This window comes from Oreochromis niloticus, linkage group LG12 (genome assembly GCF_001858045.2).
Source record: "Oreochromis niloticus isolate F11D_XX linkage group LG12, O_niloticus_UMD_NMBU, whole genome shotgun sequence".
NCBI classification, from domain to species: domain Eukaryota; kingdom Metazoa; phylum Chordata; class Actinopteri; order Cichliformes; family Cichlidae; genus Oreochromis; species Oreochromis niloticus.
In genome coordinates this window covers 6577720-6603572 of record NC_031977.2, presented here as the reverse complement: position 1 = coordinate 6603572, position 25853 = coordinate 6577720, and the positions used below count along the sequence as shown (strand labels likewise).

At 40.3% G+C, this 25853-nt stretch overlaps 3 protein-coding genes across 3 annotated transcripts; 2 read left to right on the top strand and 1 right to left on the bottom strand.

Annotated features, from left to right (window-relative positions):
• The first annotated feature begins 6 nt into the window (after nucleotides 1-6).
• On the top strand, nucleotides 7-4254 carry gucd1 (guanylyl cyclase domain containing 1). Its single transcript, XM_005472961.4, has 6 exons — nucleotides 7-523; nucleotides 607-688; nucleotides 871-1036; nucleotides 1135-1226; nucleotides 1318-1559; nucleotides 3136-4254. Exons 1-6 carry the CDS (start codon nucleotides 517-519, stop codon nucleotides 3225-3227), a joined length of 681 nt encoding a protein of 226 aa, XP_005473018.1. The 5' UTR covers nucleotides 7-516; the 3' UTR covers nucleotides 3228-4254.
• Nucleotides 4255-5659: 1405 nt separating this feature from the next.
• Nucleotides 5660-10796, bottom strand: upb1 (ureidopropionase, beta). The gene is made up of 10 exons (XM_003448593.5): nucleotides 10517-10796; nucleotides 8407-8578; nucleotides 8042-8129; nucleotides 7854-7948; nucleotides 7615-7773; nucleotides 7361-7530; nucleotides 7010-7091; nucleotides 6886-6928; nucleotides 6263-6417; nucleotides 5660-5890 (listed from the first exon to the last, which is right to left on the bottom strand). The coding sequence occupies exons 1-10, from the start codon at nucleotides 10618-10620 to the stop codon at nucleotides 5807-5809; spliced, it is 1152 nt and encodes a 383-aa protein (XP_003448641.1). The 5' UTR covers nucleotides 10621-10796; the 3' UTR covers nucleotides 5660-5806.
• A 2120-nt stretch (nucleotides 10797-12916) lies between these two features.
• On the top strand, nucleotides 12917-18640 carry LOC109204405 (ATP-dependent RNA helicase DDX54). Its single transcript, XM_019365239.1, has 7 exons — nucleotides 12917-12935; nucleotides 13595-13740; nucleotides 17184-17332; nucleotides 17423-17536; nucleotides 17627-17737; nucleotides 17853-17944; nucleotides 18108-18640. Exons 1-7 carry the CDS (start codon nucleotides 12917-12919, stop codon nucleotides 18200-18202), a joined length of 726 nt encoding a protein of 241 aa, XP_019220784.1. The 3' UTR covers nucleotides 18203-18640.
• The last annotated feature ends 7213 nt before the right edge of the window (nucleotides 18641-25853 follow it).

Genomic DNA, 25853 nt, shown 5'->3' with positions numbered 1-25853 from the left:
AGTGAATAGTAGGATTAGTCCTGAAATACTTAAAGTTTGTCTAAAAATATTTCAAATCAATGGTTCAAGTACATAGTACTGAAAGTGCGTCGATAGAGTTTTCATAAGAAGCGTTCAAGTCTCCTCCAGACCACATGGTGGCAGTATAACTTTACTGAAGACGCAACCAAACACAAGAAGCGTCTCAGTACGCGAGTAAACACAGAAGCGGAGGAGCGTTTCGCTTCGAAGTGTCGGCACGGAAAACCGTCCTGAAAATGAGTTTTTGTTGCTGTTTTTCTTGTTAGTTATGTGTGTGCGCCTCGCAGCGGCGTGAGTCACAGAGCTGTGCGCGTTTTATCGGTAACAGAGCGATAAATAGTGCTAGCCTGGACGCTTGTAGTCGGGGAGCTAGTTTTTTTTAACTAGTTAGCATCGATGAGGGCACCCAGCCTCGCCCTCACTGCTGCAAACAAGACTGACCAGCTGGTACTGAGTTAGTTAGCGGGCGGTCTGTGAGAGAAAGAAACCAGCAGAATGACAGGTGAGTGAAACCGTGAATCAGTCTTGTGACAGCGCTAGTGTTTGTTTTGTTCAAGTGTGAAAGTAACTCCTCGGTTTACTCAGATGATGTCCTGCTGGATGTTCCTGTTATCCGGCAGCTGTACCACTGGGACTGTGGCTTAGCCTGCTCCAGGATGGTCCTCAAGTAAGAGCACATCAAGGTTTTTACCTTCAGAAGTCATGTTTTTATTGCACTATGTACTGTATCTGCCATACGGACTGCAGTGCTTCCTGCACTGCCTGCCAGCAGGCTCTTTTCTGAATTGCAAATCAAAGGTGCCTTGACATTGTGTGAGGGATTCACACTCCGGTTGTTTGAATGTGCAGGTACCTCCACCCTGTCAGCGATGATGAGTTTCAGAGGGCGTGCTGGGATCTGAAGCTGACAGAAAGTGTGTGGACTATCGACCTGGCCTACCTCATGTGCCATCTAGGAATCAAACACTGCTTTTGTACACAGACTCTGGGTGTAGATAAGGGCTTTAAAAACCAGGTATGTAGAACAAACTAACAGTGTAATTCTAGCCTGTTTTGAACAGTTTGATAGTTATCTATGATTGTGTCTTGATGATGTTTTGTTGTTGTTTACAGTCCTTTTACAAGAAGCATTTTGATACTGAAGAAAACCGAGTGAATGAGCTCTTCCTTAAAGCGGAGAGCAAAGGTGTGGTGGTGAAGAAATGGTGAGCTTCCTGTTGATTTTAATCTACCCGCCTACTTTTTTCAGTACCTTAAAATAAATATATGACCTCAGTTGTGTGTGCCTTCTCACAGTTCTGTTTCAGTTCAGGAAATCCAGTCTCATCTGGAGCAGGGCCACGTTGCCATAGTGCTGGTCAATGCTGTGGTGTTGACATGTGAACTGTGCTCCCAGCCTGTCAAATACTGCTGCTTCATGCCCGTGGGTCAGAAGTGTTTCTGCAGGAAGCCGGACTATCAGGGTCACTTTGTGGTTGTGTGTGGCTTCAACAGAACCACTGGCTCCATCTTCTACAATAACCCAGCGTATTCTGACCGTGAGTATACTTGTATTTCTACTTCTACTATAACTCTAACTGAAATTAATCTGTGGTAAGTAAGAGAAAGTCTTACTAAATGTGAATCCTCCTTAACCTTACCTGTCATGACACTGCTCGTTGTGTGGAAGTTATTGTAGAAAAGCTGCCAGAGAAGTGGATGGCTCAAGGTTTGCGGGTGATCTTCTAGATTGATCTAGATTTTAATATTTCACACAAATCCATACTGGGTGCACAAATGTGCTCACTGGTGTTTTGAGCACCACAAGTAACTGCTGCCTGATTCCATTCACTTAAAAAGAAAAAATCTCAAAGGCCGGTATCTCCTAAAGTCTTCATGTCACACTGGAATTATCAGGATGGCCATCATCCTGCTGTTGCCTCACAGCAAGAAGGTCCCCCACCCCCACCCGTTTACTGTGTACTTCGCCCTGTTGCAGATGGTCAAGAGACCGATTTGAAAGCAGAAGAAAATAGATGGATGGATGAATAACACTATAGCAAAATCCTCTTAATTTGAGTTCTGTAAGCTGTTCTTTTTAAGGAATCCTCAGAAATAAAATATATATGATAAAATGATAAAATTAAAATAAAACCTACTGTTAGGCTTAGACTAAGAAAGGTTACATTTTTGCACACAGTGATGGAGTCAGTCCTTAAACAGCAGCTGCTCTGCTTTCAGCTTTGGTGTAATGCCACTTTTTGTTGCAGCTGTTTTCAGCCATCATGTGATTCGTGAACGTCAATGTTTCCATTAACATAAACAAACCTTTGGGGGGGGGGGGGGGGGACTGGGGGTATGGTAATACTGGTGTATGAATTATTCAGTTATCAGGAAGAATACCTGTTAGCTCTGAGCACTCTGTTATCTTTGCCTTGCTTGGTTCCATGTCACTGCATGAGCTGAACCCCTCACATGGTGAACGACAGAAATGCAGAAAAAAAAAAAAAGCTAAGTGGGTTTCTTTTTTTAAAAACAGATAAACCTCTAAACGGCGGACTCAATTTGTGGGGCAACTGTGCTGTCTTTTCTTCATCCTCCTTAGTAGTGACAGAGTCAATTCAAGCTGGTAGCACAAGTTTATGCTGCCTGGCTTGATGTTCAGTGCTGTATTTGTGCAGTTTCTGGAGTTAGACATGGTTCATGTTTCACAAGTCATTGTTTTTTCCGTAAGCAAGACTCTGTTGATCAGAGTCTTATTTGTTGTTTCATATAAATGGAGTCGTGCATGAGAAAGGTGTACACTTACTAAAGGTCCACTCTCATATTGCTTCAGCATAGTCAACATAATATATTCAGGCCCAGCACTAATCCAAAGTAATTCTAATGAATCCAGAGGGAGACATGAGGGTGTGGATCAAATTTCATGGTAATCCAGCAGGTGTTGAGACATTATGTATAAGCACCATGGCTGGTGGTAATCACTGTACGGGCACCTGTGAGTTTTATAGCAGTCCATGAACATATAGAGCTAACAGTGGGAAGCAGACCCAGAGTACACTCTTTGAGCAGCTTATTTATAAATGTGTTTTTATTTATTTAACTTGGAGCTGAAAGATCTGTGTGTGTTTTTAGGGGTGTGCTGCACCAGCGTCAATAACTTTGAGGAAGCTCGACGCAGCTATGGGACGGACGAGGACATCCTGTTCGTCTTTAAAGAGAGTTGATGGATTTGGATTTTCTCATTATAGGAATATCAAAATGCTGCAGATCCCCAGTCTAGTGACACCTCCTCCTGTCTGCTGTCACAGATCCCCCTTTTGCAGGCTGTTTTCCTCCGGTGCCAAAATGCCTGCTCACATATATACATGTACTGTATATGCCAACACTACTTAACCTTTGAATGATTCACCGTGGGAAGAATTAGGAATCCAGGATGGATCTTTTTATTTCTGTTTTTGTGATGAACAGATATTATATGTGGAAATTTTTAATGACTGCAGTTGTATTGGAATCTCACACTGAGTGTACAGACTTGCACAACTGTGGCAGAACTGCGGGAAACATGAGCAAGAGTAGAATTTACCAGGAAATTGTGTGCACATAATTCAGGGCTGATGTTGATAATACTTGGAGTGTTAATTTCTTTGTTCTGCTCAGTGTTAATGTGAAGCTGCTCATCCCCCCCCCCAGCCTCGCCTCTACCTGCCTTTTAAAAATCCACCCGACTCACCGCATTTTAATCAGACGATTCTGTAAACAGGGAAATACAGGAAGCAAGTCACGAGAGTATCAGGTAATTAATGCTCTAAATTGTGACTCAAATGATGAAGCAAGTTCAATGCAATACTCCATAGATGTATGGAACTCATGGACACTCGGCACGGACAAGATGAAACGTGACTTCACCGGATTCATTTGCTTCACTGGAAAAGCAGCTCCACATGTGTCCTGTGCCTTTGGGGAATGTGCCGGATACATGCACGCGTTAGCAGTAGGATAAGTCGTTTTGGTTTGTAAATGAAGACGAGGTCATTTACGCATTGTCACGGAGTTTTATTTTTAACTTACATGTTTTTGCACTACACTTTCATACCAGACACGATTATGTTATTTAAATTATATTTCTTTTCTGAATCAAGGAAATGTGGGTCCTGTCTGGTTGTGCTTTTGGGTGAAAACCACAAGCTTTATTTTTTTATTCAGTATAGATAGAGCATTTATTATATGTTGTGATTAAAACATTTGAACAGCCTTGTTATTTTCGTCTGCTTTATATAGGTTTATTAATGAACTAATACCTTAAACCTCATGTTATAGGTCAAATCTTATATAAACAACATCAGGTGTTGTGTAGTTGGGACACTGTTTAAAAGGGAATTATAAAGATTTGCTGTTGCCTAAACTCCAGCGTCGTCTCCACACCTAAACACAAAAATGAGTTCGGTCAGGCGTCTGTGACCGCAGTGTACCCATCTTCTGATAGCTGCTTCCAACAAGATGACACGCCAGCTCACAAAGCTCGGATCATCTCAAGCAGGTTTCTTGAGCATCAATTTGCTTTATTCAGATCACTTCCACAATCACCAGACCTAAATCTAGTACAGCACCTTTTTGATGTGGTGGAACTGGAGATTCACATCAAGTGAGGCTATTGCATCAATGTGAACCAAACTCTCAAAGGAATGTTTATTGTATTCAAATAAGGATGTTAGTATATGTACAAGTTGAACTAGACTGGTCTAAACACTCCATTTCCAGTCACTTCTCTTTTGCTTTTTGCTTTATATGATGTCAGTATATTCCCAATATGGTAATTGAAACAACAGAAGCCCCACCCACCTGGTATCTGAAACTTGTGTTTGCAACCTATCGCAAAATAGCTGCTTTAAATGTAGCGGCCTTGAAAGGGCAGAGGCCAAAACAATTTCTTTCAGAGGACAAACTGAATTGAGACCCAGTATTAGATAAATAAGCATTGATTTTAGCCATGAATTACTTAAAGTGACTCCAGCAGAGTACAAGAGTAAAAACATGGAGGTGAAAATGTGCACAGCAGATCCCAATAAATGATGTCTATCCTGATTTTCCATCTCAGGCCTACTTCTCACCCAGATAACTTCCTTAAGAGGACTTAATTGTTAATTCTGAATGAAATGATAAGAATCAGTTGTTTGAAACAGTGAATCACTTTTATCTTTTCTAAACCATTAAAAAGTACTTTTAAGTTATTTTACACTGCATTTTAACCACTACAACTAAGTCCAAAGCCCAAGCTAAATCCACACTTATTTTAATTTACTTGAACTTGGACAACTTGGGTAGCTCAAAGAGATTTTAGAAAAGGTACAATGAAGAGCTCATTGTCTCGCTGTCATGCTCTTCTGTCTTTCTCTTGTCTTTTAGCCTTGTCACACCCTGGACACCTATGCGGGCTGTGCCGCCGCTGCATTTCAGCCCTGGTGGCACCATTCCCCTTGTTAGCTGTCTGCCACAGGAGGGCCCGGGCTGTAATGCCAATTCAAAAGCCACTGTGGCCTGTAGGAAAATGTCTATTATAGCCAATGATTTAAAAGGAGATTTGAAACACCAGGTTCATAGGCGACCTTTAATTCAGCAGTGGTTCAGTCCGACAGTTCAAATGAGAACAGGACAAAGGTTTGACTTTGAATGTTGTTTTATCACATTAAATGACAGAAATCAGTCAGTCTGACAGACATGATCTTTGTGTCAAATTAAATCTGAACTGAGCATGTTTCCTGCTGAAATAGGCTATAATAAATGTGCACTATTTGTAGAATATGTTCTACTCTTTTACTATTTTGGGTTTGAAGTCATGCTGAACAGCTTCGGCAAGTTCTTCTGCGTACTCCGCGTACCGTCCAGTCATCTGCAAAGAAAAAGACACTGAAGAAGTCAGTCAAGGTTGCAAAGAATAGCTGAAGTGAATGTACAACCATCCAATCATTGCAAGAATAAATAAAAACACAGCATCTTCAAAGCTTTTGCATAATCTACCTGGAGAATTGGAGGATGCAGATACAGGTGTGGTAGCAGCAGACATACAGACATATTTGAATTCTGCATACATATAATCTTTTTGTGGCACTCATTCATTACGCTCAAGGATTTCTGAGGGAAATACTGTTCTTCTTATCTTTGTTTTTGGACCGAATTACATGCATTCAAAAATAATTAATGAAACTTTATTTCTAATCAAAATTTCTAACATTTTAAAAAGGTTACAATTCGCTAAATTTACCTTAAAACTCCACTTGTCACTGATTTGTCTATTTAGGTTGAGATCCATTTCTACCACGAGCAGCCCATCCCGGGTCCTAGAGAGGCCTGGCGTGCGACTGCCGTCAGGAGCTGCCACGTAACTGGACCCATAAAAATGTCCAAAGTCGTGGTGAGCTGAAAAAGCCAGAAAATGGAGTCAAAAGTTTAGTGATTTGAAAAAGTGATTTGAAGTTTTAATATTTAAAAAATTGAAACATGATTTTTTTTATTCAGAAGAAATTATTTTTATTCAAGCCCAAAAACTGCAAAAAAACAAAAACAAAAAAAAACACTTTTTCAAATCAATAAAATTTTTGACCCTGATTTAGCTCCATGCAAGAACACCAAATGTAACTGATGCACTGATGATAGTCCAGACAGCCCTGCTGCAAAGACCCAGGGTGATTTAAAAGACCTCTCAGTTAGAGCGTGCTGCTCTGGATACAGAATCATTTTCTCTTCTGTTCGTTAAGGACACCTTAAAGAATTAACTCACTCAGGCAGAATTAGCTTCATCCACTTCACCATACAGTCATTTTTTGATAACAACATATGAAGAGATACGTGCATACATCCTGGGACTTAAAAAAATAAAACCTTTACCTTTTTTCCCATCACCAGACGTGAATTCACTTTTGAAATGTTCCTGTAGAAAAGATTATTTTTGGCATGATTTTATATTTTGTCATTCATCAGAAATATGTTGGAATGATTCCTGCAAACTTACTGTCCCAACACGGTTAATGGCACACGTAAAACAGTGGTTAGCTATTGCTGCATTTCTGGCCTCTATAGGCCACATGGGCTCACTGCAGAGAAGAAACAATATTATCATCGCATTACTTAGATATACTATGTAGTAATGGTAGCAACATTTCATGATAACATTGCTTCAACCTGAATTCAGGGTCTATGTATGGCAATTTGAGTATTTAATTAAACCCTTTTCTGAACGTAGGAATATGGATGACTAAAGCACATTATCAGTTACCACCACACCTGGATCACAAGGGCTGTCTGCACCATAGAAAGCTTACTATGGGTTAGGGTTAGGGTTAGGGTAGGGGGGCTCCCTTACCTCAGAGCTCCAACGGTAGCCGAGGGGTTGAAGATGATCTCAGCTCCATTCATGCTGTACATGAACCAATTGAGTGGATGATGACGGCCGTAGCAAATATTCACAGCAATCTTCCCAAACTGTGTCTGGAACACTGTGTGGCCAGTGTTGCCCTCCATGTAATATGTAGACTGAGTAGAAAACACAAGACGATGAGAACAGCAGTTTTTCAGTTCCTGCACAGCCACAGTGGATCGTTTAGATCACCCACTCACCTCATTAAAGTCCCCGATCCTGGGAATGTGGTTCTTCCTGCTCTTTCCCAGCACGTTTCCAGAGTTGGAGATGACCACCGCCGTGTTCCACAGGGTGCCGTGTAACTCCTCTCTCTCCAGAATCGGTGAAACTACGACCATGTTGTACTTTTTGGCCAGCTAATTGTGGAATTGCAGAACTGTTAGGTTTGCAGTCCCCAACGTATCAACCGCGCTGCAGTAAAGCTCTACGATCTCACCTCTTGGCAGAAGCGTGTGGTGTTTCCTTCTTCAGCAGACTCTGCAAACTCTGTCCATGGTTCTTTCTCACGGGTGCAGAATGCAAAGGGCATGGCTGATAACGAAAGAAACATAAACCCAGTCTCTGTTGGTACCTATTCTGTATGTTTGTTGGATAAGTTTATCATTCTTGCACATGGACACTCACTCCAGGTTTCCTGAAAGCAGACAATGTTTACGCCACACGTGGCTGCTACCTCAACCATTTCACCAATTCGGCTGTGCATGGCACTGATCTGTGAAGGGAGCAATGAAATATTAACACCAGTCACTTCTACCAATGAAATGGAGCCGTTTTATTCATGGTATTGATGCTTTTGGTTAGGTAAATTATTTAAGCAGATACATGTTGAATACTTCTCTTGAACCATGATGTACATGAAGAGTTTTACAGAAGGTCATTCAGTCAAACACCTTACAGCCTCCCATCTGTTTCTATCTCTCTGCTAATGTACCGCAACAGGTTTGGTACATGTGGTCTTCTGGTTAGTACTGTAGTGTGTAACTAGTAACCTGATCCAGGATGGGGGCATCAGTGGGCAGAACAATGTGGTGCTGAATGAGTCCCACTCGGATGTTTCTGGGTGGCCTGAGTTGTTCCTGTGCCGCATCAAACTTATATCCTTTAAGCTCAAAGTCTCGCTCAGAAGCAGCTTCCACAGCACAGGCTGGGAGGTCCAGCTTCCTGTAAGACAGTGTTCAGAAAATAAAGCATTGTTCTTTTTTGTGTTTCAGGTCTTTGCTTTGAGAACGAAATGAAACAAATCTTTGAAACAAAATAAGTGAATAAATAATATTATCAAGTATTTTTATTCAGGGAAAGAAAGGGTTCGTTAGCTGGCTGCAGCTTTTCAAGAACCCCTTGATCACAATGACAGAGCTCCTGAAGTCCTCTGCAGAGATGTGGGCAACCATCTTTTCACGCACTTGAGCAAGTAGGCTTTCATGGTAGAGAGGCTTGAGAGGACTCTGAGAGCAAATTGGAGTACTTCTCTGGCCTGACAAGATCACAAACTGAACTGTCTGGACTCCGTTTAGGTGTTTCTCAGTGGCAGTGACAGGAAGACTAGTGAAGAATCAGGTACTTCTTATGTAAATGACATGATACTTTTAGATGATCTGAAAAAGGAGACTTGGAGTTATTGATGCACATGTTTAGTTTTCAGTATTCAGTGTTGTAAATGCACAATAAAATCTTCAAATGCGGAGAAGATAAAGAGATCAGCATACTTTCTGAATGCACTGTAGAGTTGCATGGCCTGCTTGGACACAGAAACTGCACATACAGTTAAGTCCATATATATTTGGACACTGACACAAGTTTTGTTTTTGACCCGTTAACTGAAACATCTTACTTTTATAGTTATATAATGGACATAGACATAATGTGTAGACTCTCAGCTTTTATTTTTAGGGTAGCCACATGTAAATTAAATGAAGGGTTTAGGAGTTTCAGTTCCTTAACATGTGCCATCCTCTTTTTAAAGAGACCAAAAGCAACTAGACAATTGACTCAAAGGCTATTTCACAGGCAGTTGTGGGCAATTTCTTTGTTATGTCATTATCAATAAAGCAGATAGAAGGCCAGGAGTTGATTTGAGGTGTGGTGTTTGCATTTGGAAGATTTTGCTGTGAACAGACAAGGTGGACAAAGAAGCTCTCTATGCAAATGAAACAAGCCAACCTTAAGCTGTGAAAACAGAAAAGAAAAAAACATGTGAGAAATTGCTACAATATTAGGAGTGGCAAAATCTACAGTTTGGTCCATCCTGAGAAAGAAAGAAAGCACCAGTGAACTCAGCAACGCAAAAAGACCTGGACGTCCATGGAAGACAACAGCGGTGGATGATCGCAGAATCATTTTCATGGTGATGAGAAACCCCTTCACAACAGCCAACCAAGTGAACAACACTACTGTCCTGTACCTTTTAGATGCATCCCTACTCCAACACAGCTGAATCAAGTGGTTGGATTACCTCTTCAGCTTGCCATAAAGTTTGGCAAACGTCTGATAACAAGTCATTCATTGATTCAGGTTTGCAGAACAAGGATTTGTCTAAAAGCTGCAGGACAGTAGTTCTCGAGGATTGGAGTTGGACACCCCTGATCTAAAGTGTACCAAAAAAATCGTAAATTAAGGCCATCATTGCCATCAAGAGGTTTTCAACCAAGTATTAGAAATGAGCATTTCATTTTCAATTATTGAATTTGTCCAATTACGTTTGAGCCCCTGAAATAAGAGGCTTGTGTTAAAAAAATGCTTTACTTCCTCACATTTTTATGCAATCTTTTTATTCAACCCAATGAATTAAAGCTGAAAGTCTGAGTTGTTTCATTTAAAAATCATTTTGGTAATTTACCGAACCAAAATTAGAAAAAGGTTGTCTCTGTCCAAATATTTATGTATGTATGTATGTAGGGTTTTTTAGTCTATATATTTATCAAACCTGTCTCTGTGCTGGCTGTAAGTTATCCTTCAGCTTGATCAAAGTCCACTGAGCAGAATAATAATTTACCAGGAACCAGTACAACAGAGAAGGAAACATAAAGAAAGAGAAACGGGAAAGCCCCATACTTCCTTTAGTAAATTTAAAAGAAATGCTGTATAAGCACAACAACTCACTTTGTTTCCTTCCCGAATAAGATGCGTTTCACCTCCACCAACTCGGCCTCTGGCAGGTGGGACTCCAGAGATTTCTCCAGAGATTCAAACTCACATGCGGACATTTCTGCGGGTTTCTGTTGGTTTTGCAGCTCGACGGCAGAAGCAGCAGTATTTGTGCGTTTAATGGGTTACTCACGTTATATAATCTTCAGTGATTTCGAAAGAGTAGAGGAGCCCCCAGCTGTGGTTTGTGGAAGCCGTTCATTGACCCGAGACACCTGACGGCACTGCTGGCTATGGCATTTGTGTTGAGCTGCAGATTAACCAAAGAGTTTGCTTGAATAATAAATGTGTTACCAAACTTAGGAGCAGGCTGAGCAGTACTAGCTATACTCTTCAATATTTCCACATCCTTCTGTAACAGCAAAATGTAAACAAATTTCATTTTGGTGATTGAAATTTAAAAAATTTTTTCTAATTTTTCTCCTTGCAGTGCAGCAAATGAAAATAATTAATCACAAATAAACCTCAGTGTAGAAAATGGCTTAAAAACACTGGGCATGATTGTCATGTGGATCTCTGCGCTCTACTGGAGGATTATTATATGAAAAGTGACGCATGGGGGTTTCCATGGAATCCAGTTCAAACACTCTCTATAATAGATAATAGATAAGTAGAGATACAGAAAGACAGACTTATGAGCAGTGGCGGTCCTAGGCTGTTTGGCGCCCTGGGCGAACACTTCCTCTGGCGCCCCCCCCCTAACAAACAGCAAACGACTAATACAATCAGAATAGGACAAATCAACAATTGACACTGACTAATTATTATTGTGCTGAACACGGTCCAAAAGATTCAGTAAGCTACATCAGTGTCTACTGTTTGCTATCAAAGCCAAGTGGCTAACAAACGTAAACAGAAGTTTTCACTATCCCTACTAATTAATGTTATCTTGTTGTATCCCTGTTGAGGCCTGTGCTATCCTCTATGCTGTTGCATGCTGGGGCAGCAGGTTGAGGGTCACAGATGCCAACAGACTAAATAAACTGATCCACAAGGCCCGTAATGTTGTGGGGATGGAGCTGGACTCCATTAGGGTGGTGTCTGAGAAGCGAATGTTGTCCAAGATAAGGACAATCATGGATAATACCTCCCACCCATTCCATGACATGCTGGCTACCAGTGTTGGTCAAGTTACTTGAAAAAAGTAATCATTAACTAATTACTGATTACTTCCCCCCAAAAGTAATCCCGTTACTTTACTGGTTACTTATTTTCAAAAGTAATTAATTACTAAGTTACTTAGTTACTTTTTAAAAAGACGATTTACAACCTGAATAGGTAATAAAGCAATAGATCTTTCAGCCCAATTCTACTTTTTCTGCATAATCCATCATACAAAATTTAATCAAATGGAAAAGTCTCTTTTTAAAACTTGTTTTATTAGTTTTAATCTTTTAACTTTATACATCAAGCAAAAATTAAATTATATGCAACATTCTCTGGCTGGAAGAAATTTGTTTAACATTTAAACTTATTTTCTGCACATTCCAGCACATAAAATAAAATATTTTTTTGTGCTTACACTCACTCTTTCAAATAAATGCAAGTGAAACACAACAGAAAATAAATAAAATCAAAGACTCAGCGGTCCTGTTGCTCTATTTTCACCTGTATAGCAGCCGGATGTTTGCCCTGGTGCAGGTGTGCCGCAGCCATCAGTGGAAGAATCCGCGAGTTTGTTTGTGAATTTCTCCCACACTCCATATATTATCCATTGTTGATCTGCACACAGCTGTTGCCACGAACGTCGCACTCACTTACGTCATTGTCATGAGACACTCTCGCAAAAAAATCACGGTTTTAGTAACGCAGCGTTCTTAGAGGAAAGTAACAGTAATCTAATTACCTTTTTTGCAATAATAATCCCTTACCCTACTCGTTACTTGAAAAAAGTAATCGGATTACAGTAACGCATTACCCATTTCTGCTGGCTACTCACAGGAGCACGTTCAGTGAGAGACTGAGATTACCAAAAAGCACCACTGAACGACACAGGAAATCATTCCTGCCTGTGGCCATCTCCCTGTACAACTCCTCCATCTAATACACTTACACCCTTTTTATACATGCTCTTTTCTATTCTGTAATATTCTTGTCAATTTTCTTGATATTTATTTATAATTACCTCTGTTAATCCTTGATATTTATAATTGAGTGATCTGTACATATTAGTGCTATTTCTTAAATGTGTAAAATCTGTAATATAATGTATTGTTTGGAGTTTAATCTGTTACTGTTACTATTTTTACAATTTCTTCTTGGAGCAACTGTAACCCACATAATTTCCTTAGGGATTAATAAAGTATTCTGATTGTGGTTCTGATTGTTTCAGGATACATGACCTGCCATTATCCAATGACACATCTGCTTACCTGTATGCTTACCTGGATCTTTTGCTCGTTTCTCCTCTTCTTTTCTCTCTCTTTTTTTTAAACTGAGCACCTGATGGCTTTGAACTTTTCTTGTCCATCTTCCATTGGTTTTAATTTTGCACTCCAGTATGAACACCCATCCCCCAACCCGAGGATCACCACAACATAACTTAATAAATCTACACCTTAGTTCACAGATTCACTTTGTCTAGGGTTTATTTCTGGGATTTCGCACAACCCAGGATTAAAATCATGAATGGGCTTGGATTTACAACATTATGAATGAAAAGTGCTCTATTTGGAAGCAGCCGGGGCCCCTCCCCTGTCGACAGGTTGTGTGTGAGACTTAAGTCTGTATCATAATGTCTGGTGTTTTCGTGTTTGTTGTTTATAACTAAAGAAGTAATGTTTTCTTTACACATTGGGTTAATTTAATAAATTGACCCTCCACGGTGTAGTTTCTGAAAGATTTTCTGGCTTATTTTCTCATCATAAAACATATTCATTCAACTTAGCTTCCATATTTTTTAGCATCTAAAGGCAAATAATCCTAATTATATTCACACGGGTGTATACAAACTTTTTTCCCAGGCCTGACAGAACCTGTTCTGATTCGTTTGGATGTGGATTCAAAGGTCAGTGATCAGATGAAGGTAAAAAGGCAAACGCTTTAAAGACACTCGGCTAGTGGACAAATTCAGCAAGCAGAGAGAGGACCGAGCTGCAGAAAGCAGGCTGCAGCAGCCAATCAACCCCACCACTACTGCTGACTGTGACATCACAGAAAAGGAGGAGAGTGATCTAAATGTAAGCATGGGTGAAGTATTGTTTCTTTCTTTCCTCCCTGGTTCGTTGTAGTTGCAGGTTCAGATCAGTTTCATAAAGGATTAAGCACACACATTGAACTCCAGGAAATCATAAATCAAAATATGGATATTACCTGTCCACAGATTCATGGTGACGTAACTGCTCTTTTAACTGTTTGGTGACTTCGATTTGTTTTGTGATTGTAGAAATGGTTTACATGAGCTTTTAGCTGAGATTCAGAGGTTTCTGCAGCACTTATATTTCTGACCTCTTGTTATAACCGATTAAATGCGATCTCCTCCCTTTTGCCCCCATTTTTGATGGTGTGGGTGCAAATGATCAGGCATGACGTTCTCATAATAAATGAGATAAGATACTGCAAATAATTATTTCTGCATTTGTGATTGAAATGAATTGAAAATGTGTATGCAATGATACAGTTTTAAAGATTTGGCCTAAATAATTTCTTGAGTGAATGAGCCTAAACATGATGACCTAATCAGTGACACCGTGTCACCTGTGACACACACACACACACACACACACGCACGTATGACTTTGGCGGTTTGAGCTGAAACAATTTCAGTGTTTCAAACCATGTTCCAGGGTTTTTCCTTCACCATTTATGAGGTTTCAAGAAGAAAATAAGCGACAGATATGAATGTTTTTGAAAAATTCTGTAAAGATTAGACGAAAAATACTCAAAAGATAAATTCAATTGGTTTATTATAAACAAGCAAGTCAAAAAAAGTTAAACAAGTAAATAATGAAACAAGGTAAAATGAAGTAAGAACAAAAATGTTAAACTAGTAAATAATGAAACAAGGTAAAATGAAGTAAGAACAAAAATGTTAAACTAGTAAATAATGAAACAAGGTAAAACGAAGTAAGAACAAAAATGTTAAACAAGTAACTAATGAAACAAGGTAAAATGAAGTAAGAACAAAAATGTTAAACAAGTAACTAATGAAACAAGGTAAAATGAAGTAAGAACAAAAATGTTAAACAAGTAACTAATGAAACAAGGTAAAAGAGAGAAAACCCCAACAATCCCCTCTGAGCAAGCACTAGGCGACAGTGGGGAGGAAAAACTGCCTTTAAACGGGCAGAAACCTCCGGCAGAACCAGGCTCAGGAGGGGACAGTCAACTGCCGGGACTGGTTGGGGGAAGGACAGAGGTGGAGCAAGACGAGGCTACATCAGGTGAAGCAGTAGAGTCCCTCCTCCAGGGCAAGCGGAAGCATTTTTTCTTCTTTTTCATGGACTTTTCCACAAGCGCCTTTTTCTCCAGGATGAGGGTTCTCAACTGATCGATTGTTTCTGCGTTTTGCTTGTCAAGTTTCTTGCATGTTTGCTCCACCTCATCTAATGTTGCTTGTTTTTCTTCAAGCTTTTCTTTGAGTTCTTTGGATGTTGCCTCCTGCATTAGTTTGTCCTTGTGCATGTCTGCATTTCTCTCTTGTACTTCTTTGTACATGTCTTCTAACTCCTCATTTCTTCTGTGGATGTCTTGGAGAGTACGCTGCAGGTCGTCATGTATTTTGTCTTGGTGTTGCTTTTGCGCCTGCATTTCAGTGTGTTTGCGCTTCAAGTTGTTGTATTCCAACAATATCCCCTTAGTGAGCTCTGAGTTGTTTCTTGCCATGTGATCGATCCTTTTCTGCATCTGTGAGCATCTTTTGTCCAGTTTTTCCTTTTCCCCTTCTAGTTCACTTGTTTTGTTCTTCAGTTCATTACAAAACTGTTGCAGTTTTAGATTTTTACTCTCAAAGTCTTTGACAATACGTTTCTCTTCTTTCAATGTTTCTTGCTGTTGCACTTTCTCTTGAAGAAGGACTTTATTTTGGCGCACTGTTTCATCCAACTTTTCTGTCAGCATTCTGTATTTTTCCTCCGTGACTTTGAGTTTGTGCTGCAAGTCTATTTGCTTTGTCTCCTGTTCTTCCTTCTGTTGGAGGATTTCTTTATTTTTTTTCACAGCTTCATCAAACTTTGTTTGGAGCAGCTGATTCATTTGGTCCATATATTGGAGATCCCATTCTGTCTTCTCAACAGTAGCTTTGCTGTCTTGAAGCTGGTTGGACATCTCCTTTAGTTCCGCCGTCTTCTGCTTGTTTTCTTTAATCAAGAAGACGATCTGCTCTCGGGCTTGTCCAAACCTGATTCCCCAGCCCTCATTAATAATTTCTATGTCGGGCTGGCGTTGTTGTCTTTCCTCCAGGTTTTTATTTTGCGCTTCCATCTGTCTACACTTCTCCTCCAGTTGAAGTTTCTCTTCTTCAATTTTTTGAATTTTATTCTGGAGGTGGTAGTTTTCCTTCCTACTGTCATGTAATGCCCTTTGGATGAATAAGAGGTCATTTGGGGAAATTGGCCGGCCACGCCAGGAAGGAGAAGCGGCGTGTTCATTTTGTTTTGGTTGGTGTCTTGTTGGATACATGTTGAAGGTTGTACACAACGACTCTGAAAAGCTTTCCAAAACTTTCTGTGGTGAACGTTTGAAGGCTGCAAACACAAATGCTGCGAAGAAACGAACTAAGAATAGCTGTGTCTCACCCCTATTTATGGAAAAAACTTCAAAGGATTAAAGGTTCTTAAGGCGACCTTGTGACATCATCACTCCGTGAGCCAATGAGATTGTCGTGTGAAATTTTGGAATGGGGATATTTTTTTTTAAACTGTTTTCAAATTTAACTTAATATTTAACTGTTTCTTAAATGACCTGTTTTGCTGATTAAGAAATTAATTGCCACGAACATACCTAATGTTATATAACAGACAACAGAAAAACAGACATTTTTCTGTTTTATTTAAAAAAAAATTAATTATCCTACTTTTTATAAGAGGGAACATTATTTAAAGAATATGTATTTAATTAAAAAACTCTCTATTCATCTAAAGGGTATAACAAAAAAGGTGAGCTTCCTGCTCGAAAATGAAATGACCAAAATAAATGGAGTATTTCTCTGCAATTACAAACTTTGTGTAAACAATCTTGGTTTCAAAATAAAGCTAACCCTTGTGAGATGTCATCAGAGGTGTAAATATTACTGCAGATGTTACTATGTCAAAGTCTCACAATTGTCTTATGTTTATTTATATAGGCAAGACCTACTTTTCACTTTTTTGCTTTGCTTTATGTTCTTAAGTGTATTAGTTCGCCAGCAGCATGAACATGTACTAGTGTCAATAATAATAGTACGGTGGATTAGAAACCTGCTCACAAGTTGAATAAACACCCAGGATTGTTTCATCATTTTCATTCAAAACCAATATTTGAGTCAAAAAGAGAAAGTTGTTTGTGCTGTCTGATGGAGATGAAGCAAAATAAAATGCAGTTTTGATGTAGCTGATGTTGTATACAAACTAGAAGAGGAAGATAGTAGGATCTCTGTATCATGTTTTGTCACTTTGTACCATGTAATTCTTTCCATTTCCACCAGGGGGTGTTTTCAGAGGTGGTAAGTGGTAAAAGAAGAGGTCAGCAGGAAGATGGTGAAGAACGACCAAAGACCAAGAAAAAAAGGCAGTCAGGCAAAGATGAAGAGTATTATATCCCTTACAGACCTAAAGACTTTGACTCTGAGAGAGGGTGAGGCATTAAACTGTTGCATCTGTTTCTTTAAAAAATGTGAATGGCTTTGTGTTTTATGCTGTTTTGTCCTGTGTTACGCGTCGACAGGTTGAGTCTCGGTGGAGAGGGCAGTGCTTTTGAACAGCAGGCCTCTTCAGCTGTCCTTGATCTCATGGGAGATGAAGGCGATCGCCTTAACCAGCAGAAAAAAATGATGAAATGGTACAAATTTCCCTATGTTTGACTCAATATCCATAAAATGGTCATTTAAAACTATAATTTAAAGTCTTTTTTCCCCCTTTGTTTTATTAGGGACCGTAAGAAGAAGCGTTTTGTGAGAGAAACGGGAAAAGAAGACCAGAAGAAGAAGATCAAAACAGACAGCGGTCAGGTTATCAGTAACAAGAAGAACAGGAAGAACTTGTATCCTTCCAACAAAAAGCTTCTCTGTGTGCTGCTCTCAATGACCCTCTTCTCTACTCCTATGACAATGTTAAGCTGTACTGTGAAGATGTTGTATCACTTGACAACATGTCAGTTATGAGGAGTGGAAGAAAAAATACAAGATTGATGATACAGGATCTGGATCAGACGGAGAAACAGGCGGAGGAGGCAGGAAGCCAGCAAGAGGTAGGACGGCATCAAAATGAATAGCACAAACACGTCTGCCTGTTAAATATAGACCATCAGCCACCATGTTTTAACTCAAGTCTAAAAGTAAATACTTAACGTCACTCTTCCAGCCTTGCAAGCTATAACCTCCAACCTCTTTGTTGTGTCGTGCCTCTCCCAGGTCGTGGCCGTGGCCGACGAGGTCCAAACGTACAGAGCTCCGGTGACCACAAAGCACGCTCGGAGCTGAAAACAAAGGATCAGATCTTGATGTGATCAGATCACATCAAGAAAAAGCAGAAGCACCAGTTCCTGCAGGGCGGGGGGATGAGCAAGCTCCACTCCAAGAACAAAAAGTGGCTCGGAGAAGTGAAAAAGTCAGGTTTTGGAAGGGGTGGCCATAAGAAAGGCAAGCTGAGGAAGAAGCTGTGAGGAGGACAGAGGGTTGATGGTGTGGAGGACATCACGAGGAAGTAAGCATCAGAATCACCTGAGAACATCACCAAAGATTTTCCTGGCGCTTTGTGTGACTGTAGATTAAGGAGACAATGATTTGTGCATCTTTACACTGCAGAAATGCACGTCACTTCTTCCTTGATGGCCTGCTGAACTCTGCGTTTGCCACAGAGTTATGTTTAATTATGATCCACTAACCTGGATTTACTACTTGTAAGCATGTTGGCAGTCTAATAAAAGTGTTTTGGAGTACTGAAATATGTCTTATCAAATTGGGAAAACACAGATATTAGGTGCTTAATTTCAAGATTCAAAATTCAAAGTGTTTATTGTCATGTGTCCAAAGAACAAAAAGGCATTTCTCTGTGCAATGAAATTCTTTCTTTGCTGTCCACACACAGATGCTGATTAATATGTACAATAGAAATACAACATATAAAATACAAATAGTACAAATAAATAAATGAAGACAAAAAAGAAGACAAAATATTGAAGTGTGAAACAGAGATGTGTGTAAAAGAGTAATGAGCTTAATATGCAGGATGACCTGATGTGCAAAAGTTATTATTACTGTTCAAAAATAGGTCAGCTGTCCATGAGCCTGATAGCAGTGGGGAAGAAGGAGTTGTTGAGTCTGGATGTTCTGGATTTCACACTTCTGAACCTTCGTCTCAAGGGCAGAAGTGTGAACGGTCCGTGTTGGGTGTGTGTGGGGTCTTTGAGGATGGAGGCAGCTCTCCTCTGGACTCTGGACTTGACCAGCTGTGTGGTGTTCGGTGTCCAGGTGAGGTCCTCAGAGATGTAGACGCCCAGGTATCTAAAGCTGCTCACCCTCTCCACTTCAAGCCCCGGATAAACAGCGGTTGGTGAGGCCTCCTCTTCATCCTCGTGTCCACTATTATCTCCTTTGTCTTATCAGTGTTGAGGGTGAGGTTGTTGTCCTCACACCATGACACCAGACCGGCCACCTCTCTCCTGTAAGCTGCTTTGTCCCCTCCAGTGATGCGACCAATCACTGCAGCGTCGTCCGCGAACTTCAAAATGATGTTATCTTTGTTGGAGGTGACACAGTCGTGGGTGTACAGGGTGTAGAGGATGGGACTGAGGACGCAACCTTGTGGAACACCAGTGTTTGTAATAATGCTGGCTGAAGTCCTGTTGCCGATCCTGACGGACTGGGGCCTGCCAGTCAAAAAGTCCAGTAGCCAGCCACAGAGTGTTGCCAGCTTGTGAGTGAGTTCGTAAGGGATGACTGTATTGAAGGTGGAGCTGTAATCAACAAAAAGTACTTTGATGTATAAGTCTTCGTTTCCAGATGGGAGAGGGAATAGTGAAGGGCAGCAGCAATGGCGTCTGATGTGTAATTTGCAGTTAGTTAGGTGCTGTATAAAAACCACATTAAATTCTGTAAACCAATCAATCAATCAGTCACACACACACACACACTTAAAAAGTAAAATTGGGCTGGGCACACATGAGCCAGGTGAGGAAACACTATCACAGGGAGCCGGCTGCACCGGGAGCCGGTCACAGACCGCAGCCTCCAGGCTGGGCACACAGCAGGAGGGAGGCAAAGAAGCCCCCCAGCCAGGCTGAGAAGACCCACAGAGCCCCAGCAGCCACGGTCGATCACAGCCCCGGTGCAGAGAGCCCCCTCCGAGGAAACACTGGAGATATGACCTAATAAGAATATATACAGGATAAAATGATAAAATAAATAAGAATGGGATACAGTATAAATATAAATAGAGTAAGAAGATAAAAAATGAATAAGAATAAAATCAATAAATATTAGGTAAAAACTAAATTAATAATATAAATAGAATAACAGGATAGAATAAATAAGCATAAAATAAATAAACGTTAGGTAAAAGCTAAATTAAAAAGGTGGGTCTTGAGCCTGTTCTTAAAAACATGTACGTTCTCTGCGGCCCTGAGCTCCTCCGGCAGGCTGTTCCACAGACGAGGACCATACCACTGAAAAGCTGCCTCTCCGTGAGTATGTGTCCTGACTTTAGGGACACTCAAAAGGCCATTACCAGAGGACCTCAGGGTCCGCGAGGTTTCATATGGTAAAAGCAGATCTGAGAGATAAGAAGGCCCAAGACCATTAAGACATTTAAAAACCAATAAAAGAACTTTAAAATCGATCCTGAAACACACGGGGAGCCAGTGCAGCGATTCTAAAACCGGTGTAATGTGGGCCCGCCCTCTGGTCTTCGTCAGCACACGAGCTGCAGAGTTTTGTAAAAGTTGTAAAGGTGAAATATTCTTTTTGGGGAGACCAGAGAGCAGGGCATTACAGTAATCAATGCGACTGGTAATAAAAGCATGCATCAGCATCTCCGTGTTGGCCCGAGAGAGAATAGGGCGGACTCTGGCTATATTTTTTAGATGATAAAATCCAATTTTGGTTACATGTTTAATATGTGGGATAAAACCAAGCTCAGAGTCAAGAATAACACCCAGGTTTTTCACTTGTAGCGAAGGACATAGTGAAAATGCCTGTAATTTAGACAAGAGTTTCTCTCTCTGAGCCTCAGGACCGATGATTAAAACTTCAGTTTTGTCCTGGTTAAGCTGTAAAAAGTTTTCTGCCATCCAAGATTTAATATCTAGAATACAGTTAAAAAGGGCATCCATTGGTCTGGTGTCATCAGGAGACACGGAGATGTACAGCTGAGTGTCATCAGCGTAACTGTGGAAGTTCACTCCATGCTTCCTGATGACACCGCCAAGAGGGAGCATATACAAATTAAAAAGTACAGGGCCTAAAACCGACCCTTGAGGCACACCACATGTCATTTTATGGATCATAGAGGAGCATGTATCCATACTCACCATAAAAGTTCTGTCTGAGAGATAGGAAGTGAACCAGCTGTGTACAGCACCAGAGAGGCCCACCATGTGTTTCAGTCTGTTTAAAAGAATAGCGTGGTCTACTGTATCAAAGGCTGCGCTTAGATCCAGTAGCACCAGGACTGAGAGCTTTTGGGCGTCCCAGTTACATCTAAGATCATTTAAAACCTTTAGGAGAGCGGTCTCTGTGCTGTGGTTCACCCTAAATCCAGACTGAAATATCTCCGGGATCTGTCTATCATTCAAAAAGTCATTAATCTGAGTAAAAACAAGTTTTTCTAAAATTTTACTTAAAAATGGTAAGTTGGATACAGGTCTGTAGTTATTAAAATCATTACAATCCAAATTGCTCTTCTTCAGAAGGGGCCTCACCACCGCCGTTTTAAAGGCAGCAGGGAAGACACGCAACTGAAGAGAGCAATTCATCATGTATAAAAGCTCAGCTTCAAGAAATCCATAAAGTGTTTTAAAAAGTGAAGAGGGGATTGGATCTAAAAGACATGTGGTGGGTCTCACTGTGGAGCTGCTCACCCTCTCCACATGTCCTATTCAAAATTATTTATCATTACCGCTGTCCAAGTGGTCTCATTTCAAAGTTCAAAGCGAGCATCGGAACGGGCAAGAAAGGCGACTTTTAATTGACTTTGAATGTGTTGTGGTTTTTGATATCAGATGGGCTGGGTTGAGAAACTGGCTTAGAATTCCTCTTGCCTTCAGCATGGCCATGCCCCTCTGACTTCTGGCATCAACAAGGCATTTTTACCCAGGGAAATGTTTATTTCGCTTTTCTGTTTGGACTATTCTCTGTAAATTCCTGAGAAAATCTGAGAAGATCAGGAGTGTCTGAAAAACGTAAAATAGCCCATCTGTCACCAACAGCAATGCTGCCTTCAAAGTCACTTAAATCACCTTTTTTTTTTTTTTTTTTTTTTCTGGCGTGTGATTGACTGATTACATATTTGCATTCACAAGCAGCTGAATAGGTTAGTGGATAGTGAGTCTGTACTGTGTTATTGTATATTGTTTTTTCAGTTATTGCTCTGGTATAGAAGTTTTTTTTCTTTAAGTAATTTAGTAATTTTCACATCTCCGCTCCGTAAAGCGCAGACATAATAGTAAACATCATTTACATGTCCAGTTTTAAAATGTTTTTAATCTTGTCTGGTAAATTTTTCTTTTTTGTCAGTCACTTACATTTAGGGAAGGAAAGTTTGAAGAAAGGAAATTTGACGTGTATGTTCTAAGATAACTGTGACGTTGACGACCTTTATTATAACTGTATTGGGCATGTTCACTTAACCAACAAAAATAACAAACCAACAAAATAAGAAACATAATTCCTGTTTTATAAAAAGCCACAATGACCGAGCCATCAGTTGCTTTATATGCCTATAATATCCACATTTATTTTTATTCATAAAATTGGAAATGTAAGATATTAATAGATAAATTTACAAAAGAAATTAAATGTAGTTCAATTCAGTTTTATGCATATGGGGCCAAATCACATTAGAAGTATGAGATAAAATTTTAATTTGGTCCATCTGGATGTGATTATAATGCTCCTGTTGTTTCGGGATGATATGCATACATACCATAATAAGTTACCCATTTATTGATTGCTGCTGGCTCCTGGCTCATGAAGACTTGAGGCTTATAGTTGTCTGTGTGAATGCAGCTGAAGATGAAAAACAATTGATTGGTGCAAACAGTGGCGGTCCTAGGCTGTTTGGCGCCCTGGGCGAACACTTCCTCTGGCGCCCCCCCCTAACAAACAGCAAACGACTAATACAATCAGAATAGGACAAATCAACAATTGACACTGACTAATTATTATTGTGCTGAACACGGTCCAAAAGATTCAGTAAGCTACATCAGTGTCTACTGTTTGCTATCAAAGCCAAGTGGCTAACAAACGTAAACAGAAGTTTTCACTATCCCTACTAATTAATGTTATCTTGTTGTATCCCTGTTGAGGCCTGTGCTATCCTCTATGCTGTTGCATGCTGGGGCAGCAGGTTGAGGGTCACAGATGCCAACAGACTAAATAAACTGATCCACAAGGCCCGTAATGTTGTGGGGATGGAGCTGGACTCCATTAGGGTGGTGTCTGAGAAGCGAATGTTGTCCAAGATAAGGACAATCATGGATAATACCTCCCACCCATTCCATGACATGCTGGCTACCAGTGTTGGTCAAGTTACTTGAAAAAAGTAATCATTAACTAATTACTGATTACTTCCCCCCAAAAGTAATCCCGTTACTTTACTGGTTACTTATTTTCAAAAGTAATTAATTACTAAGTTACTTAGTTACTTTTTAAAAACACAATTTACAACCTGAATAGGTAATAAAGCAATAGATCTTTCAGCCCAATTCTACTTTTTCTGCATAATCCATCATACAAAATTTAATCAAATGGAAAAGTCTCTTTTTAAAACTTGTTTTATTAGTTTTAATCTTTTAACTTTATACATCAAGCAAAAATTAAATTATATGCAACATTCTCTGACTGGAAGAAATTTGTTTAACATTTAAACCTATTTTCTGCACATTCCAGCACATAAAATAAAATATTTTTTTGTGCTTACACTCACTCTTTCAAATAAATGCAAGTGAAACACAACAGAAAATAAATAAAATCAAAGACTCAGCGGTCCTGTTGCTCTATTTTCACCTGTATAGCAGGCGGATGTTTGCCCTGGTGCAGGTGTGCCGCAGCCATCAGTGGAAGAATCCGCGAGTTTGTTTGTGAATTTCTCCCACACTCCATATATTATCCATTGTTGATCTGCACACAGCTGTTGCCACGAACGTCGCACTCACTTACATCATTGTCATGAGACACTCTCGCAAAAAAATCACGGTTTTAGTAACAGTAATCTAATTACCTTTTTTGCAATAGTAATCCCTTACCCTACTCGTTACTTGAAAAAAGTAATCGGATTACAGTAACGCATTACCCATTTCTGCTGGCTACTCACAGGAGCACGTTCAGTGAGAGACTGAGATTACCAAAAAGCACCACTGAACGACACAGGAAATCATTCCTGCCTGTGGCCATCTCCCTGTACAACTCCTCCATCTAATACACTTACACCCTTTTTATACATGCTCTCAGTGGCGGTCCTAGCCTGTTTGGCGCCCTGGGCGAACACTCCCTCTGGCGCCCCCCCTCCACCACACACACACACACACACACACACAAAACATATTAAGGATCGTACATTAACATAAAACTGTGTTCCACACACACATATGAAGACAGAGAGAGTATGCATAGTATGCAAACGGCTACCAAACAGACATCATAATTCTTCATACAATGAGAACAGGACAAATCAACAACTGACAATGACTAATTAATATTAAAATCTGTAACATAATGTATTGTTTGGAGTTTAATCTGTTAGTGTTACTATTTTTACCATTTCTTCTTGGAGCAGCTGTAACACACATAATTTCCTTAGGGATTAATAAAGTATTCTGATTCTGACTGTTTCAGGATGACCTGCCATTATCCAATGACACATCTGCTTACCTGTATCTTTTGCTCGTTTCTCCTCTTCTTTTCTATTTTTTCTAAACTGAGCACCTGATGGCTTTGAACTTTTCTTGTCCATCTTCCATTGGTTTTAATTTTGCACTCCAGTATGAACACCCATCCTTCAACCCGAGGATCACCACAACATAACCTAATAGACCTACACCTTAGTTCACAGATTCACTTTGTCTAGGGTGCATTTCTGAGATTTCACACAACCCAGGATTCAAATCATGAATACATAACAGACTTGGATTTACAACATTAGGAATGAAATGTGCTCGATTTGGAAGCAGCCGGGGCTCCTCCCCTTTCGACTGGTTGTGTGTGAGACTTTAAATCATCAAACTGTAAATTTTGAATTGTCATTGATCCCTTTACCCCGAGTCCTAAAGTGTATATTTATTTTCTTACTCTTCTTATATTTATTGTTTGTTTACTTGCACTGCTGTAACTGGAGCCTCGTCGTCTCGTCTCTCTATATACTGGACTGTATGTAGCGGAGATGACAATAAAGTTTACTTTGACTTCAGCAGCGAGCAGGCGCACCGAGGGCTCTCGCGCTCACTTTTCGTGTATAGAATTTTGAAAAAACATCGGTGCAAATTATAAGTCTGTATCATAATGTCTGGTGTTTTCGTGTTTGTTATTTTGTTTTATTTTGCTAGTTGGTTATTAGATGCCGCTCCAGTCAGCCAGAGAATCCCCCGCCGCCCCGCCCTCTCCTCTCTGCGCCGCAAGCAGCAGGCGCACCTCGCAAACGGAGGGCGCCCTTACTCCCAGCAAATGGGCGATAGAAAACCGATCGATGCCTGTGCCATTCCCAATATGTGCTGGCTGCCGTAGGGGAGGCATGAGTACGATCGTTCTTTTTCTTTTTTTGCCGATGCCCGTGATGCCGCCCCCATCACGATGCCGCCCGGGCAACCGCCCGTGTCGCCCGTATCTAAAACCGCTACTGCTTATGAGATAGTGTATTTACACTATATGCACTCCAGATATATGTTTATTACAATATAGTCTACAGTACTGCAAGAGTACCATCTGCAACAACCTAGCCAACAGTAA

Coding starts and splice junctions, on each gene's coding strand:
- upb1 (XM_003448593.5), bottom strand. CDS start 10,620: ATGTCCGCATGTGAGTTTGAATCTCTGGAGAAATCTCTGGAGTCCCAC. Junction 7,774..7,853: donor CCACACGCTTCTGCCAAGAG/GTGAGATCGTAG, acceptor TTCCACAATTAG/CTGGCCAAAAAGTACAACAT. Junction 5,891..6,262: donor GTGACAAGTGGAGTTTTAAG/GTAAATTTAGCG, acceptor TTTTCTTTGCAG/ATGACTGGACGGTACGCGGA.
- gucd1 (XM_005472961.4), top strand. Junction 1,227..1,317: donor GGTGTGGTGGTGAAGAAATG/GTGAGCTTCCTG, acceptor GCCTTCTCACAG/TTCTGTTTCAGTTCAGGAAA. Junction 1,560..3,135: donor TAACCCAGCGTATTCTGACC/GTGAGTATACTT, acceptor GTGTGTTTTTAG/GGGTGTGCTGCACCAGCGTC.
- LOC109204405 (XM_019365239.1), top strand. Junction 13,741..17,183: donor AGGAGGAGAGTGATCTAAAT/GTAAGCATGGGT, acceptor CATTTCCACCAG/GGGGTGTTTTCAGAGGTGGT. Junction 17,945..18,107: donor AGGCAGGAAGCCAGCAAGAG/GTAGGACGGCAT, acceptor TGCCTCTCCCAG/GTCGTGGCCGTGGCCGACGA.